The 18,371-nt window shown below is 43.3% G+C and overlaps 2 protein-coding genes across 3 annotated transcripts; one reads left to right on the top strand and one right to left on the bottom strand.

The window, feature by feature from the left end:
- Positions 1 to 887: 887 nt before the first annotated feature.
- Positions 888 to 7,986, top strand: rad9b (RAD9 checkpoint clamp component B). 2 transcript variants are annotated; one of them, XM_019885273.1, is made up of 11 exons: positions 888 to 988; positions 1,290 to 1,360; positions 1,447 to 1,578; positions 1,677 to 1,791; positions 1,885 to 1,984; positions 3,576 to 3,682; positions 3,823 to 3,929; positions 4,875 to 4,939; positions 5,079 to 5,195; positions 6,997 to 7,171; positions 7,578 to 7,986. In XM_019885273.1, exons 1-11 carry the CDS (start codon positions 955 to 957, stop codon positions 7,695 to 7,697), a joined length of 1,143 nt encoding a protein of 380 aa, XP_019740832.1. In that variant the 5' UTR covers positions 888 to 954; the 3' UTR covers positions 7,698 to 7,986. The 2 variants fall into 2 exon arrangements, with proteins under 2 accessions (XP_019740832.1, XP_019740833.1); XM_019885274.1 differs by lacking the exon at positions 888 to 988 and having other exon boundaries at positions 1,005 to 1,360; positions 1,527 to 1,578.
- Positions 7,959 to 18,299, bottom strand: pptc7a (protein phosphatase targeting COQ7 a). The gene is made up of 6 exons (XM_019885275.1): positions 17,623 to 18,299; positions 14,259 to 14,438; positions 11,878 to 12,076; positions 9,935 to 10,058; positions 9,728 to 9,857; positions 7,959 to 9,520 (listed from the first exon to the last, which is right to left on the bottom strand). The coding sequence occupies exons 1-6, from the start codon at positions 17,822 to 17,824 to the stop codon at positions 9,462 to 9,464; spliced, it is 894 nt and encodes a 297-aa protein (XP_019740834.1). The 5' UTR covers positions 17,825 to 18,299; the 3' UTR covers positions 7,959 to 9,461.
- Positions 18,300 to 18,371: the final 72 nt, after the last annotated feature.

Below are 18,371 nucleotides of genomic sequence, written 5' to 3'. Positions count from 1 at the left end.
AAATCTTGCTCGACGCACCCCAGTTGAGTCCAGTCAATAAAGTTGGGATATTGTGTAAAATGCAAATAGAAACATTACGATTTGCAAATCTCTTCAAGCTATATTTAACTGAATACACTACACAGTCAAATCATTTAATGTTCAAAATGGACCCCATTGCCACAGCGCCCCCCCCCCCACAAAAAAAAATAAAACTTGATGCTTGTCACAGGCAGGGGCGTGCAGAGGGTGGGGCCAACATGCCCCAGACATGCACCTTGAGTGGGGTGTACCATCCACAGCAACCTTTTTGCAACAAAACAATTGTTTGTCTGTTTGAACATTAAATATCTTGCCTTCATAGTGTATTCAATTGAACATATGTTGAAAAGGAGCTGCAAATTATTGTATTTTGTTATTTTTATATAATTTCCCTCCCTGAATGAATAAAATATCTTTTTTCGTGGAGTGCCATTTTCAACAAAATTTTATTCAGAGTGATATTTATCAATATTTTATTTGTTTATATTCCAGGATATTCACAAATGGCATCAATATTCTTTCCAATGTTTGTGATACAAATGTTCATGCTTTGCAAGATTCAAATTAATTTGATGCAATAACTCCTCCCAACATTGGGAGGGGGATCACTCCGAGTATACAAATTGAGTATTATCTTTAGAATTCAAGCAAATATATTTACAGATAACTGGTGTTCAATGTGGTTGCTATCCTTAATACTCTGGAGCTAAAATATTTTCTGACTTCGCCAATGCTAATACAGTACATGCTGCAATTCTTTCCGCATGTATTTTCAAAGTAAAATATATATATATATTATATATATATATATATATAATATTAACATAAAAATAGAGATGATTCGGAAATACCTTGTTTTTAACTCATGGTTAAAGTCATGTTCCAATTCACTTTTGATTGTCTCTTGAGTCTGCAAGCAGTCATTCTGTGAAAATGAACTGCACTCTTGAAGGACACTGTATAAAAGGTAATATTTTGTCAAAGCGAGTTAAATACTGGACTTCAGTTGCCAAATGTGGATTTAATTTATTCAAATGGAGTTGTAGCTGCTTTCTTTTAAGTTCTGTTCTTATGCTATCTTTTCTACAAGCTACTGTATCCTTAAATTAGCAAGTTAACTCTTGCTCGTGTGAACATGCTATCACGACATCAATCATACGAGCTCGCGTTTTAATTCCATTTTGTAGTGTAGCTTACTACTTAGCTGACTCACAGAAAACTGATTAAAAAAAAAACAAAAAACACTACTGACTTAATATGTATTCCAGTTTTTGGAAAGGCCATTCATGCCCTTTCACGAATTGGACATGGGCTGTGGTTGGATCCCACGGTTAAAGGGGTAAGTGGGTCTCGAGAATAGCTGGCTTGTCTTATCTTTTTCTTTCGGTATAAATATTCAACGTATTTTTATTTCTTTATAAACAGCTGGCTTTGAGATCAGTGAATTCATCTCAGTCTGCATATGTCTGCTTCTCCTTCTCACCAATGTTCTTCCACAACTACAGCCTGGCATCAGCGCAGGCCAGTGAATCCATTAAATGCAAGCTACAAATCAAGGTAACGCAACTACATAAGAAAGGGTCGATTGAAAACATTCATATATCCCTACCAAGATTGATAGAATTGCTGTTTTTTGTTTTCAATTTGCTTTAAAGTCTCTGCTACCACTTTTCCGATGCTTGACTTCAATTGAGCGTAATGTGGAGCGATGTCAGATATCATTCAGCCCCCACAAAGACACAGTAATGATACAGTTTGTCTGTCGGCACGGTGGGATATCGTCTCTTTTATGCCATTAGTTCAAGTTTTCACCACGCGGTGGCACTGTCTTCTCACTTAGTTTTGGGTATCTTTTTTCCCTAGGAATCACAAAAACCCACAACATATATTACCAGGAGAGTGGAGCTCTACAGGCTGTGTTTGACTCTCATCTCTGTTCCAATGTGCTAAAGGGTCCTGCTAGGCAAGCACTTCTGTCTGTCTGTGCTCTAAATATCTATCTATCTATCTATCTATCTATCTATCTATCTATCTATCTATCTATCTATCTATCTATCTAGATCAAAGAAGCTGAATTTAACAACAGCACCGATTTGCCGGTCCAATTTAAAATCACTGTCCAGTTTAAGACCTAAGTACGAGACTGTTGGCTTTAGATAAGGAGCCAGGGGGGCCAAGTCTGCAGGATTAGTTTTTTGGATGGTTGTTTGTCTAAGTGTGCCCTGCGATTGGCTGGCAACCAGTTCGGTGTACAGACGCTCCCCAGCATACGAACGAGATACGTTCCGAAGGATCGTTCGTTAGCTGAATTCGTTCGTAAGTTGCTTCAGTGCTATATTTTGTATGGAATGTACGTTTAAGGCTTATATAAGTATGTTTAAGGTTTATATAAGTATAATAAAATGAAGTTTAACTTACTTTTGGAAGATGTACTCGAAGGCTTTTAAGGAGATGATGGAGGGGGAGGAGAAGGAAGAGGAGGATTTTATATCATGGGGCCGAGAGGGTCTTCGTCGCAGCTGGAATGGGCTTCAAGAGTTACTTCCTCCTCCGTAACATCAATGAAGGAAGAAGTTGAGGGTCCAGGAGAAGAAGATGAGGGTTGACGAGTATCTTCCTTGGAGGGTGTAGTAGAAACTGGCCGAAAGAAGCGATCTAACGACGATTGCACAGTTTTCTTCTTTTTCTCATCATAAATGATGCAGTAGCACTGTATGGCATCATTCATTTGATTTGCAAACTTTGTGCAACGTTCAATATTTGGGTCTTGCTGCTCGAAGAGTGCGATGGCTTTATCTATGAGCGAAAACCCCTCGGCCAAGAGTTCCGTCTCGAATTTCTTCATGGGGACAGGCGTTTCCTTCTCCTCCTCCTCCTCTCACAGCGGCTCACGTCGGTATTAGCGGCGGAAAGAAGCACTACAGTACTTGGAAAAAGGCGCGCAATACAAAATCTAACTTACAGCATCTCTGTCCGAGAACATTTTTCGACATACCTGTACCCGCAAAAATGTTCGTATGTACCGTTGTTCGTAATTCGAATGTTCGTAAATCGGGGAGCGTCTGTATACCCCACCTACTGCCCAAAGACAGTTGGGATAGGCTCCACCACGCCTGTGACCATTTAACTCAAAGGGAGTTCCCAGAATTGAACCCTGTGGGGGAATCAGAGCAACCAAAGCTAACACAAAAAGTTCTGTCAGCCAAATAGAATCTAAACCACTCTAGAGCGCTACCAATCGTGTTCCTTACCTGAGCCCCGAACAACCATGATGTCATTTTCAGTCGACCCCTGAGATGGATTAAAACGGGTAGATTTTGCCGCTTAATTCATATTCCACAAATGCAATATGAAGCAGAAAGCTGCATTCAGACTAGTGGAGGTGCATTGAACATTGAAAACTTTTCACTTGACTTCCCCTTTAAAAATCACAATAACAAAGCTTCAGAAACTGGCAAATCATCATCACATTAATTGTGGAAGTCAGCAGCAGCATTAAACAAAACGTCCTGTGCTTGTCATATGTAATCAATTTCTTTTGCTATTCTCTGCAGGCTTCTTGCGAGTATGGTGATGCATTTCCAAAGATCTCAGGAGGAAGTCACCCTCTCCATAACTCCTCTCCGAGTCAGTCTGAGGAATTACCATGATGGAAGAAATGGTGAGCTAATGTTACATGGCGGTCTATCGCTGGCCCTCTTGAGGAAGTCATATTGTAAAATGATCACTCGATGATGACTTCATGTGAGTGATCAGATTGACGCACAGGGTTGACTGCAATTGGCTGCGCTTCTGTCGCAGATCGCATGAAGTTGACGTACACCGAGATGGCCTTACACCCTGACGAGTTTGACTATTTTCTGTCCGGAGAGGACTCGGCCATAACCTTCTGTCTGAAGGAACTGAGGGTAACGCGGCTATTTGTGGACGCCCGTCACATGAGAGTCAAATGTTTGGCTGTGGGTGCGGTATGTGCATGTGATTGGCTCGCTGCATTACAGTATGCTGCCAGGTTTGTCATAGAAGTTACTGTCGCTTAAGTGATACTATTACACATGCCTTCATCCTTTTTCTATGCTGCTCGTCCTCATTTGGCTTGATGCAAGTTGCAGCCTATTACAAATGATTTAGAGCGAGACCACAGGCCATTCAGTCACAGGGCACATACAGTGTAGAGGAGTGGTTGGCAAATTTATTGTGGCAAGTATCACCATCTCTTCACAAAAAATGATTCTATAGTTCCTTGAAATTCTACAAAACAAGTTTGGCATAAACATAAATCACTAAAACATAAATCAGATTACAACAGCAATCCAAACAAATTAGTGGCTTTATCACTTCAAGTTTTCTTGTTTTTTGGACTGCACTTAAGCACTGAACTTATATAGATACTGTAGATATCTACAAATAGACTATACAATGTCTACAAATAATAAAGCTGACTGGAATGAAGCAGACGTTTTTGTTTTGTTTCAAATTGCTACCTTTTGCAATTTGAAATTTCAATTTTGCTACACTGCGAAGTCGATTTGAATTCGATGAAATGTTCAGCCCTTGTACATAGTGAATTATTTGTAACAGAATCCAAATAGCACAAGTGAACTTGACTTTGAAAACACAAAAGTACTTGATTGGCCCTCTGGAAATGTGGCTAAACGGCCACGGCGTTAGTCCAATTAAGCAGACTTGACCTGCATTAACGCCCACAACTTGCGTCCGTCCCGAATGTAATCTTGGAATGTGTCTGACTGCCAGTTTGCTCTTTGTCTGCGTTTCTCTTTTTTTATGTCAGATCTATCGCATGTGCTCTTAAATGACAAGCCATGACATATTGTACCTTTTTGTCTTTTAAGGCTTTTCTCTCTTTTGCGGAAATGCAATGCCTAGCAGTTTCAGTCCAATTTGATGCTGCAGGAAAGTGAGTCTTGACACAACACATGACAAAATAATGCACTCTTTTTGTACTCATTTAAATACACTCTGGCTAAAATAATGTATGTTCTGTTTTTACGTGTATATCTGTGACTCTCAGTACAGCCATTGTTCCGTATTTATAGGCCTGTGTGCTTTTCTGTGGAGGACACGGTCCTGGAGGCCACTTTGGTGCTGGCTACCTTGATTGACAGCGGAGGTCCCGCCCAACCAACAAATACCCCAGACCCAAATTCACCGAGGTATGATGAAAAGAAACTACCATGAAACTCTACGTGCGATATTTGTGACACTCAGAGAGATCTCACCGTTGTTGGTCGAGGTCTGCTGCGATTGCGTATTAGCAGTTTAATACAATCTTCCCACTGGGCTTTACCTGAGCCTCTCTCCTGGCACCCAGTCATGCTACTTGGCTCTCATTGGCTCCTTTTAGATTCTTAAGTCGGTGTAGTGTTACAGCCAGCCTTGCGTCTGTGAAGGAGACAAGTAGAGCACATTGACGGGCCTGTGCTGGAAGGTTGACTGCACGTAATCCCCCACTCGGCTCTCCACCTTAGGCTTGATTTAAACTCCACGCTTAAGGAGCCAATTCTGCTACAATGCAGAGAGCCGATTTTTGTGGATATGTACATTTCAAATGAAACACATCCAGTTAGGTTGTGTTTACTTCCAAGGAGCAGTAAAATGCCCAAATTGCGCACATGTACGTAACCCTACAAGCGTCACGGGACAGTGACAGCGACAAATAATCCATCCATTTTCCGATCCGCTTTATCCTCACAAAGGTCACGGGGGGGTGCTGGAGCCTATCCCAGCCGTCTTCGGGCAGTAGGCAGGGGACACCCTGAACCGGTTGCCAGCCAATTGCAGGGCACACACAGATGAACAACCATCCACGCTCACACTCACACCTAGGGACAATTTAGAGTGTTCAATCAGCCTGCCATGCATGTTTTTGGATTGTGGGAGGAAACCAGAGTACCCGGAGAGAACCCACGCGGGCCCGGGGAGAACATGCAAACTCCACACAGGGAGGCCGGAGCTGGAATGGTACCTCTGCACTATGAGGTCGACGCGCTAACCACTGGACCACCGGGCCGCCAGTGACGAATAATATGCAAATAAATAATACAAATATTTTATCTAGTTACACCTTGCTGTAAACCTGTATTTATACTGTTTAGACTACACAGAGTCTACCTAGCAATCGAAGTCTGATCGAATGGCCATGACCTGGGGTCCCTCAAGGGTCACTCTTAGACCCCTTATGTTAAGCCTGTATATGCTACCCTTGGGTCAAATTTTTCAGAATCCAAATGTTGGCTTTCATAGCTATGCAGACGTTATTTCTCAATGTCCCTAAATGACAACAGTTCAATTAAGGTGTGTCAATAACTAGATGAACCTACATCTCGCTCATCCATCCATTTTCTAATCTGTTTATCCTCACAGGGGTCGTGGGCTTGCTGGAGCCTAAACCAGCTGTGTTCGGGCAGTAGGCGCGGTACACCCTGAACTGGTTACATGTATCGACAAACATTCGCGCTCACAAACTTAGGGAAAATTTAGAGTGTTCCGTTAACCTGCCCTGTATGGGTTTTTTTATGGAATGTGGGAGGAAATCTGGGATTTGTAAATGTCTTAAAGACTTTTGTTTGAAAATGCTTTTAAATGTTGCCCTTTTAACAGCATTCATATGTAAAAATACTTTCTGTAATAAGGTTCACCTCTTGTAAAAATGGTACCAGATCTTTTTTGTCTTTCTTTTCTAATACGCGTTTCCAGTTTGCCGTAATATCACAGAAACCGTCCGTGTTCTCTTCTTGGCCATTTGCACTCATATCGTCATGTTTGCTTATTCTCTCAAGACATGTTCTGAGTTTAATGCACAGTGCCTGTGCATCAGCTGACAAAACTCAACATAACCAGCACACAAATGTTTGAAAATGTGAACAAAGACAATTTCATTGAATGCCCTGATTTGATGATATTCTTTACAAAAACATTCCTGTCGTTCAACAAGAAACATGTTTGAGTTGACAGGCGTACAGATGCTGCAGCCAGAGATCAACGCCTCAGTCATTGTGCTGGCATGAAAATGGTTGCATCCAGCCAGGGCAGCCCCACCATTCCGTCAACCCCTTTGCTGGAGCTTCATAACCGCAAGCTTCTTCGACTTGGCAACCCCTGTGCGACTGCGAGTCCCGCTTCCTCCGCGGTAAGTGTTCCCAATAGCACATGAGGGAAACTGCAGCACATCTCATCACCCACATGAAAATCCAATGTGAAACAGTAAACTGAGTCACATCCGGTTTTGGCTCACATTGTGATTGAGGGTCACAATTCAGTACACTTGTGGTAGACGGACTATTATGGTGTGAATGACCCAACTCTTGAGCACCTTGAAATTACTGCTGAATAAATTAATTCTGTTAACAGCAAAGTTAGATTCTAATGCAATCGTTGAGATGTGAGAGTCATATTGGCTGTGGAATTCCATGTGTGGTTTTTTTCTGTCTGCTATGCTGTGCTGCACTGTGCTGACTTGACAGGTGTGACAGTGCAAAGTCCCTTTGACATGTTGAATTGCATCGGTTGCATTAACAAACGTTTTGCTTCCTAAGATCTGCTCCCTCCTGTTCCGGGGATTGTCATCAGAGCAGGAAGACGAGTGTGTGACTGTTTTGGCTTGTGACAGTGACATGGAGGAGGACAAATACTCGGCAAGAAGCCCCGAGTACTAAAAAAAAAGGGGGAAAAAGTGTTCCCTAAATGTATTTATTGTAAGTTAATTCCTTTGTCTAGTTGTTCACAGTCCTAATATTTATTGATCTCAAACCACCTTGTTCACTCAGATTCTTTCAAGGATGTAGTTATTAAATTTGCTTGGGTTATTTATTGCTTATGAAATTCAAAGCATTGAACAGTAAAAGATAAATGTTGAGATTAAGAGTGTATGTTTTTGTGTGTCTGCAACTGAAACACATCACAGTCATGCCTCAATATCAATAAATACCATTATTTTTATTTCAATATTGTACAGCAGATCTGCATTGACGTGTACACCCAAAATATACAGACATGCGCTCGTTTGTCTAGAGGACGATGAAAAGTTCTTCTGGGCGGGAAGCAACAATTGCTCCATTGTCCGGCGTAGCCGTACCACCCGACGGGAAAAATTGCTTGGTCACATTAAGGCTACTTAAAATTGTCCTCCAGACACGTTGCAATGCTTTTCAACATGGCATTCACTGCTTTGCTTTATTCTGCCTCCCTTTTGTCTTCCAATTTCCTTTAGTGCAATCTTGTAATCTTACCCAGATGGCTTGATCACTCTTCCTCATAGCTTGTGACCGACTTGAGCAAAGTTAATTTTCAGAAAGTACATATCGTATTGGTAAAACTTCATTTATTTAAGACAAGTGGGGCAAGACGAGGACATTTTAATCTCATGGCTACTTGCAGTTTTGACGCTTCGTGCTCACAAACTGGCACAGAAAGAATATTTTCGAGGAATTATGTGTGCCAGTATCAACAGCTGATACAAGGCACGTCATTATCACACAACACAGAAAGAATTGACTAAAAAGGTGCAGCAAATTCATTATCTAAAATATGTAACGCATGTAAAAAGAAACATCTTATGGTGCCCTGGGAACAAATAGAAAATGCCGACTGTGATGTTTTAAGTCAACTATCTGGTTAAATAAAGTTAAAAAAATAATAATACACTTGCTTTTTCCCATGAGTCTTCAGCGTTGTGCGTTTAAAGCCTCCACACCATTAGTGACCAGTGCGGGGCCTTCAGCGTTCACATCCTCTTCATACAATTTGCCACAATTTCTCCGCATACCCACAAACGAACACCACAATCACAGCAGCAGTGGGATTAAAGGGAGACCACGTTTGATGGAATAGAAAGTGATTATGTCAGAGCCTCGCTGTATTAAATATTACGTATCTATGAAAGGCAGCTGCAGTTCACAAAATCAAATGTTTCAACCTGCCCCAGGAAGGAAGGTTGTTTTTTTTTTGCAAAGATACAAGGACGACAAACTATAAAACATCTGCTCTCTGCATCCATGTATAAAATTTGCTAAGAATCACGCATCCATTTAACCAGCCTGAAGGATGCCGCACCATGTGCAAGCACCTTTCTCAACAGAAAGAATGAAGCGTAAACTTCCCTTCTGGCAGCCCAGAACGGGGCCGCTCGAACATTTTCAAAAGTCCAACCCCCCCCCCGGTCTGCCTAAACACTCAAAAACGTTTCATCATGTGACTTCTATCGCTCGCACAAAAATTACAGAGGGAGCATTGCAGTTTGCAAAGTTGTTTTTTTAGGGCCTGCTGCTGTTTTTACATCCACCTGGTCAGCTAAGGTTTGGGGTAAAGAACAGCTGCGGCATGTTGGGAGGGAAAAAAAACAAAACATCTGACATCCTGAATCCTTCATCCTGTCCAGCAGGAGACAAAGCAGTCCATCCAGTCACAGTCTAGTGTTGAACCTAGTCAGTGTATTCTGCCACTATGGACAACAGCACTGTTATGTCATCTGGCTTCCCTCCTGGATACACACAGCAAAAATAATTGACATTAGATGCGGAACCATGAAATATCTATTTATTTATAGCTTTTTTTTTTTTTTTTTTTTTTTAACAACACATGAATCTAAATGACCAAATCAATTTCCGTGTTCAATTGTGGGTCAATCCATAGGTCTGCGATTACAAGTGCCACCATTTTTAGGGTGTCTCATTTTGGACACACTCACCTCGAACGTTGAGTCCGTTGTCACAGGCAAACTGTGCAAAAGGTGACATGTAATTGGGGTCGTAGGCCAGGTCGTGGGCCTGCTCCGCAATACTGCGGGCAGTCTGCTGAATGCTCTCATAGTTGGCGCTCTGAGCACAAAGGAAAACAAGAAATGGAAGCGCGGCCTCTGTGGCCTATCGCGGCACTGCGCGTTCAGCCTGCTCACCTTGAGTTTCTTCAGCTCCTGCAGGATCATGTAGTCAGGCATGTTGTCAAACAGGCCATCGGTGGCAGTGAGGATGATGTCACCCAGCTGGACGTCAAAGGAAGAGCTGTCGGCTGCGTCCGGGCTGCGGATGTGCACGCACGGCTGAGTCAGGCAGGCAAAACTGCGTGCATTGCTAATTGATCTTTTATTTTCAGCGTACATTGATAACTTTTTCTTTTTTTTTTTTACCACACCATCATCACAGTTGTGAGCACTTTTCCCCTGAGCTGCCAAACAAAAATTTTTATATAATGTACTTGACTAGGAACTGTGCATGTTCACACGACAGGAACTCTTCCCAAAAATAGTCTGCCAGCGTTAAAGCCCCCAAAGGAGGTAGCAACAAGAGGCCCCAATGCAAATCACACGCTTGAGTCTTACAAAGCCCTTTGTCTTAACAAACTCACTGGACCGCTAACTCCTGTCATTATATTTTACTATTACTGGAAGGTTTTTTGGGGGGTATGCAGGGTCAATACCACATTGCAACATCTTTAATGATTAAAAGAGTTAATCCTTTGTAAGACGTCAAAACAAAATAACTTGTGGCACTTTTATCTCCAACCAATCAGCACGATTCTCGACTGGACTGGTTGTGGGGACTTGGCCTGTCAGACTTTGACCCGGCGAGAGGGAAAGCATGGCGAGCGTCCAAAGCCCGTTCTGGCATATACAGTAGAGCGCTGCCGCTGCTGCTTTGGCACGCCGAGCCAATGGGACACGGCAGCACGTGGACCCCGATCGTCTGTTCCGGCACACTCACCACAAGAGTACATTGACAAAACATTGCGTGAGGAACAAACCTGTTTTGCTAAGAGCTGGTCACGGAGCAACCACGGAGGAATTTGTGTTTCTTTGTTTATGTCTGAACCCCTGTGCACATTTCAGCGGGCAAATCTGCTTAAACTCAGCATGGGTCAATTCAGATTTATAAAGTAGACGCAAAGATATTTGTGGGTGGCAGCATGCAAGCAACTACCGATGACCTGAAGAGATCATTTTAAAATCATAAGTTGGTGATATGAAACTGAAACCATGGCAAAAACTTTGTTTGTGCTGGTGCTGCCAGATACACATCAAAAGGTTTTTTTGGGGGGTTTTTTTGTATTTTTTTCCCTTCAGTTCGTGACATGTTTAATTTGAGTACCTGCTGACTACTAAATAGTTTGGAATTTTACATTGTAATTTTTATTTCATTTTCAGTAGTTTTAATTAGCTTTTAGAGCGGGTTGGTTAAAAAAATGCTTTTTTTTGAAAGGAGTAATTGTCAGGTGTATGATAAAGAAAAGGGCTGAATTGGTTCGCATGTCCAGCTCACAGTGCAGCGGTCCAAGTTTCGGATCCAGTCTCCAGCCTTCCTGTGTGGAGTTTTGCACGTTCTCACGGTTCATCTGAGATGCGATTTCAAGCTTATGCGATTTATTTATAAAATCGTACACGGCTTAGCACCTTTCTATGTCGTTGACTTAGTCACACCGTGTGTTCCACCCCGAACTCTCCGTTCACAACACGCTGGTCTTTGAGGGATTCAGAGAGCCAAAAAAAAGTCGGCGGGTTCCAGTGCTCTGCAATGCCCTCCCCCCCGCAATTTAGAGCAGCTACCTCAGCTGAAATGCTTAAAAGCTAACTTAAGACTCATTTGTATACTCTTGCATTTTGTTCAACTCTGTTGCCTGTTTGCACTGCTGTTTCCTCTGTTCGTACTTGCCCCTCCTCCTCCCTGATCTGGAGAGGGGGCCAGGCGATGATGACCCAAATGGACGTCGCCATATGGATTTTGCTCCGATGGTTATGATTTGCACCGAGTGAGCTGGACAAGAGCTCAGTCGGTGGCAGGGATCAGGTTTACTGTTGTTGCGATGTCACGGTGAGTTGTCCCGAGTGCACCTCTTTGCGCGTACCTGTCACTGAGGACGGCCCCCTCGGCCTCGGGAGGAGCGATGGACAGTTGGAAGGGCGTGTTGAAGTAATGTTGTTGCTCATCGGAGCGGTGGACGACCTCCCCCCCGCGAACCACCAGGAAGCCCGAGTCCCCCAAGTTGGCCGTGTGCAGCCGGTGACTCTGGCGGTCCAACACCACGATGCAGGCTGTGCTACTGCCTGCAGAAACAGACACAGACAGACATGCACGCACCAAGAAAACACTGTTACAAAGCAAATATTACAAGAACCGACATGATCTATCTGTGTTTCTTCGCTAAGTGAGCATTTCTCATCTCCAACTTATCTGAAGAGGATGAATCCAATGCTTTCTTTATGAGGCAACATTATGATGGTTGATTCTTGTACTTGTAAATCCTATGCAACTAGACCAATTTTTTTTCTGATTATTAGCTTAGGCAGTAGAACCTGAAGCCATGAACTTTTATGAACTCATATGATACCGGCCGGGTTGGAACTTCTGCTTACAGTTGGAACAAAGTTCCACCCTAGGCAACCAAGGAGGGATACAAGTGCAATGTTCCCTCTAACTGTCCATGCGTCTGATCATTCACACAAACTCCCTGAGCATTCCTTGGACCACGGTCAGCAACATCAGACTCAGGATAGGTGAGATGGCGAGTGGTCACAACCAATTCAATTGACGTGATGTCATCATGTCATTTCATCTGTAATTCAGCGATGGCACTGGCAAAGCATGCTAATATGGAGTGCCCGGAAGAAGTATTTTAAAACGGTGCAAGTGAGTTAGGAAAGCGATGTTCACGCATTTAACACTCTGCAAAAGTGCGTCCCAGGTCTCCCACTAAGGTAGGCGGTGATTTCCTTTTCACGAACTCTTGTATCTACTTGATTTTTCTGTTTTGTTCGTGTCAGGGAGCGTCATGGCTGTTGCTCATCATGGCGCGCGCGCGCCTGCGTACGCGTGCGGTCACAGTCGATCACGGAAGGTTGGTTGGCTTGAAAAGTAGAACTTCTATCAAAAAAGGATGGTCACCCCTGCACTACACAGTAAAAAGCCATGGCAGTAGCCAACATAATTAACAGAGACCAAACCCTCTCTGAAGCTTAAAATAGCACGATAAAGGTCCTTTAAACATTGTGATGGAAACACATTATGAGTCCCTGTCCTGCTTCTTCGCTGGAATGATTTTACAAACACTAATCAGCATCGTGTGAGAATGCGCAATTTCACCATTCTGGAAGTTCAACGAAACACGAGTCTGCGGTTGAGACAAGGCGACAGCCAGCCACACCCTTCTGGTGACTCATTTACGAACACATCGAAATGTGTTCTCTGGGACCAACCTTCAAAAAGCCTCGCTTATGACTCACCCCCCGTCTGCATTACATTCCCTGCCCAACCACGATACAAGGCACGCGACGGCTCAAAAGAACATCGAATTAGCTGCGATGGAAGGGCACAATACTGCACATGTGATCACGAGGCGGAAAAGTACTGCTTCTCAGCATCTCATATTACATGTTTTAGCACAGATCTTTGTCAGGAAGCAAAGCGGGAAGCGACTGTGGAACAGAACACGGACGGGCAGGTCATTTCACGCTCTGGTGATTTAAAACCTAAACAAAACAAAACAGTAACAATCACCATCCAACCCACTGTCTAGACATATGATATGCTTGAAAGCAGAGAACATGTCGTCAATCAAAATGCACAAAGAATTTGATGCAATCTTAAGGGGTGGGTGGGTGCTGTAACCCGAGAGGAAGACACACCGAACAAGCGAGACTCAAGGTCAGACGAGGCCGCAACGGCGGAGGATGATTGTCGTCACGACGCAAAAAAGATTTAATGGAAACGAAGTATGATTAGAGATGCTACCACGTGGCCTTTTTCTTTTTGCACTGTGATATTCTTTTTACTCAAACTAAAAACAAACAATTTGCTTTGAAGATCAATAATATCATTAAAAAAATGAATTTTAAATAAACCATAAAACTGCCTTTGTTTCAAATATTACTTGGAACATTTACCACAAAAGAAAAAAAAAGAAACTCCCTTGAATATATTTAAACACTCTACTCTGCCTTTCGGACAAGTTTTGGTTCTTTTGATCATTCGTTTGACTCCTATTTTGAAAACCCTGCTTTTATTGTGACGCAAGCAATGTAAAGCAGGAAGTGTTGGGTGTATGCATGATATATACACCTTCCCCCTGGATGGTGACCTCACACAGAAGGGAACAAACTATATGTATAGTCCAGCAGAGGATGTCATGGAGAGAAAGTATATGACTGTGCTCAACTGAATAATGTGATTATTATTGAAAGCAGCGGACGATTGCTGAAGAGGATGCTGCGTTTGTGCAATGCCACTCACCGAGCAGCGGCACTTTGTTCTGCAGCAGTTCATAATAGCTGGTGGTGAGGACTCCGACGGGGTGGCTGGGAACAAAACGTCCCTCCTTCACCAGGCGCTCGCACGTCTTCATCAGAGTGCTGGAAAATTGCGACGGGTCCACGCCATAGTCTCGCCAGCCTCCTACTCCATCTGCCACACCTACAGTCACACACACGCGCACACACAGAGGGGCAAACCATCATGATGGCATCATGCAAAATTGCATCTCGCAAGACTTGAGAAAATCCGGTGTGACTTGACCTTGTTGAGCATCTAATTTACTGTTGGGCTTTGTCAATTTAATTTTTGTGATGGAAAAGAGAAACAAAGTGATGAGACTACAAAGAATAAAAGCAAACTTCCTTTGTATGTTGGTAACCTCATCAACCAGCAGTTCAATTTTCTGTTACGCTTGTATGACAAATGTGTTCCGTTTTTCGGTAAAGCTGCAGCTGTTGTGAAAGCGCTACGTAAATACATATGTATTGTACTGTATGTAATGTAAATAATTCAACAATTCAGTTTCTATTATTCATAATTAACCCCCCCCCTTAAAAAACCTGCATTCTGCAGTAGACTATGTTGTAGAATCCGCTGTGTTATGTTAAGACTAACAGATTTTCCTAGAAGGAAGAAGCAGCCTTGTTACTCCCAAAATTGACCTCCCTGACCATACATGGAGGGCGCCGGAGTCTGCACAGCCTTTGCCAGAAATAGACAGTGGCCTGCTTTACAACAAACTTCCCAAAAAAATCTTCCTGTGAGGCTCTCCTGATTCTCAACTTCCCGTGTTGGGTGAACAAGTGATTGTTTAAGCAACAAGACAGATTTGCAGGCTGGAGACGACTTGCAGATTAAACCCAAGGTTCACGACGGTGGTTATCCATTTACATCTGTCAGGTTGTAGACACGCTCAGTGTCAAGGCGGGATAATCCTTTGACCAAGCACACTGCTCTTTTTTTTTTTTTTTTTTTTTTTAAATACAAACCATGTGCAGGTTCAAGTTCAACTCTCCAATTGTATGACTGCATCTGCGTTTATGGCGCAAGTAGGTCCCATGCAGGCTGCTTCTACACAGTAACGTCTGCACTCGTTTCTCATTGTTTTCCAGAAGGACTGCAACTACAACCGTCACTGTGCGATGTTAGATGACCTTCAACAGCAAAGTCATTCATCTCAACAACTGCGAAAGCCAGGGTGCAGGCTTGACATGTACAACTATGCTCTTTAACATAAACCTGAATTTTTGTTCCAACGGATGTGTGTTCATCTGAGGAGTTCCCATTTAAGTTTGGTGAGAGTCCACACACTAAGGTGTGATAAATGGCAGGAAAGTGAACAAATCATACCTGCCAGAGTTGAAAAGCTTTCACCTAGGACTGATGACGGGTAACTCATTCAGTACCAGCCAATTCTGGACCAAGTCTGAAAAGACGTTTAAAAACGTCTTTGGGCGTGAATGAGTTAATAATGCGGCGGTTGCCGTGGCCAATTGTTCTCGCGGCCCTCCCCTGGCTGCTCAACCCCTCTATCCGGTTTACTGTCTCCATCAATTTCCCGTCCCTCAACCCCGTTTTTCCACCTCAACCCAACTGGCAGAGGAAGTCAGCCGCCACACAGAACTTGGGTTCTGATGGAACTTTCTTCCTGAGAGGGACTTTTTTTTCTCATGCCTGAATCATCATGTAATCGCTCACGTGGGATTCAGCTAGATTTCTTATGAATTGTACATAAAGTACAGTATTTGTATAATCCATGGGAAGAGTAGTTGACTTGTTCAATGTTGAAAGCGCCTTGTGATAACTACTGTTGCGGATTAGTGCTGTATAACATTGAAGGTCAACAGTGAAGTGATTTTAGAAAACCGCAAACAGAAAATTTTTGTGTCACAAGTAATTAAACAAAATACATGAAAAAATAATTTCTTTCAGAAATTCGACAAAGTAATCGTTTTCCCAAAGTGAGATCCTGACGAGCGACAAACCTGAAAGTGTGACGTCACATCAAGACAACAATAGCGGGGCTCACTGTGGAAAGTGTACAAATCCATTCGGAAAGCGACGTTTCAAACTTATCTGAGGGGATCCAGGTGTTTGAAGAGTTGGAGGAAGAGGAGTTTGTGGGCAAGATGTATGTCGGACCATACATGTACAAGCCAAATGGCTCAGGATGCAGAAAATTTTGTGCCTGAATGGCCGGACATGGAGTGGGGATGAGACCCATCGGGATTGAAAGAACGGTAAACTATACAGGCTGCGGTTATTAGCCTCGCATTATTGTTTGCAATTCGATGCTGTATCATGCTGTAAACCGTGCACAATGCAATTACCTACTTGGTCCATGTATTCCCGCTGGCACTGAGAGCAAAAGTCGGAGTGGGTTGGTGTCCTACATTGTCATTGCTAAGGTAGTTCTGCTGTGTTGTCGGCCACTCTGCACATGATATCGACAACATTGTTGGCTGTAATCCATTAGAGAGGATTCCAGCCATGTACTCATATTGTTTGAATGTTTTCGTACAGGATGACATCCATGTACACGTATAATACTTTGAATTCAATTATTTAGGAAGCAATACAAATTTATGTAAATAGCACATCTCATACACAAGGCAACTCAATGTGCTTCACGCAAACAAAGGCACAAAGCCTATAAGCATCTGCAAATGCAGCAGCTGAAGACATGCAACGCTAAAAGAAAGAGAGCAAAGGTTTCTCATGTAAATTACGACACTGAAAACATAAATTCAGACAAAGACCCAAAAAAGGACATTTACACAGACCCAAAAATAAGATATTTATAAGCAAAGGAAAGAAGTAAAAGGTAGCTTTCTTGAAATTAATAAAAGGCCATATCGTGAAATTGTAATGTGGCAGAAAAAAGCATGGCCTTGAACGTGGATTTCAAAGCATTTCCACTTTGGGCTGACCTCACTTCTGTTGACACCTCATTCTGAGTGCAGCAGAGAAGCTAAATGCGGCTTCACAGTGTATGCTTTGAAAACTGGGCTCCACTAATTGAAGAATGTTATCTTGATCCATCTGTCCACATCATTAGTTGGTGGCTTTTTTAATGTAAAGCCTGTGCCTTGGCTCAATGGAGTTTGGGAAACACTGGTACAAATGGCAATTTCAATTTCAAATGGACCAGTTTCAGATCGTTGACTAGACTGGTCTGGCATGATTTCGCAGGTGACAAATGCTTCTTGAGTGACTGCTCTTGCTTTTCACGTGGATTTTGACAAAACAACATTCGTTATACAGTACTACATTGCTGTTAAGCATTCGTACCGTAGCAAGGCACTACAAGAAATAAAGAAACACAATGCAGTCTGTGACTCACCCAAAACATCGGCAGATTTGTGTCGGGCGATGAAGCACGCGTCGTCCCCATAACACATTCCTTTCTTGAGGATGCCTTTACGGAAATCTTTGCCAAAGCCGCAGCTTGCCGTCACCAGGCTGTAGTCGCGGCCGTCCGTCTGCGAGAGTCCGCCGATGACAGCTCTGGCAACCAGTCTCCCGTACGACAGCACGGACAACATCCCCCACGAAACAGATGCCACCTCCGGAGGCGGCCAAGCTAGCGGTCGCGCTAGCTTAGCTCCGACGTGAGCTCACTAATGGTGACTCGTAAGACGCAGGTTACTGGAGATGAGGAGCTCGGTGTTACGGCGCTCTCTTCCCGTCCCGAGACTATAAGGCGAAGGGTATCACAGGAACGCGCTGTCCTTTCCGTCCGGCAAGTGCTGCCCGTCGTTGCCCACGGCGGCCATGCTTCCTCGAGTGCCTCCTTGCTAGCTTTGAAGACGTTACACAGTGAGAGCAGCTACTTTGTGTCCTCGCTCACACAGCTCAGCTCGCGCGGTCTTGTGACTTATTGACGTCATCACACTTACGTAACATTCCATACCATATAAGGAGTCATTACTACGGCAGTACATTTTGAGCTTATGCTGCAGTCGGGGAAGCTGGAAATTCCGTTTTCCGACTTTCGACGAGGAGAAGTGCCCGAACATAGTGACCAACCCTTTGAACTAGGAGGTCCAACTTGCGACCTTCACCGACCGACTTCAACGTGACGTCACGTGA

Source organism: Hippocampus comes, unplaced genomic scaffold (genome assembly GCF_001891065.2).
Source record: "Hippocampus comes isolate QL1 unplaced genomic scaffold, H_comes_QL1_v1.1 scaffold45, whole genome shotgun sequence".
In the NCBI taxonomy this organism is placed as follows: Eukaryota; Metazoa; Chordata; class Actinopteri; order Syngnathiformes; family Syngnathidae; genus Hippocampus; species Hippocampus comes.
This window is presented reverse-complemented; position numbering and strand designations above follow the sequence as displayed.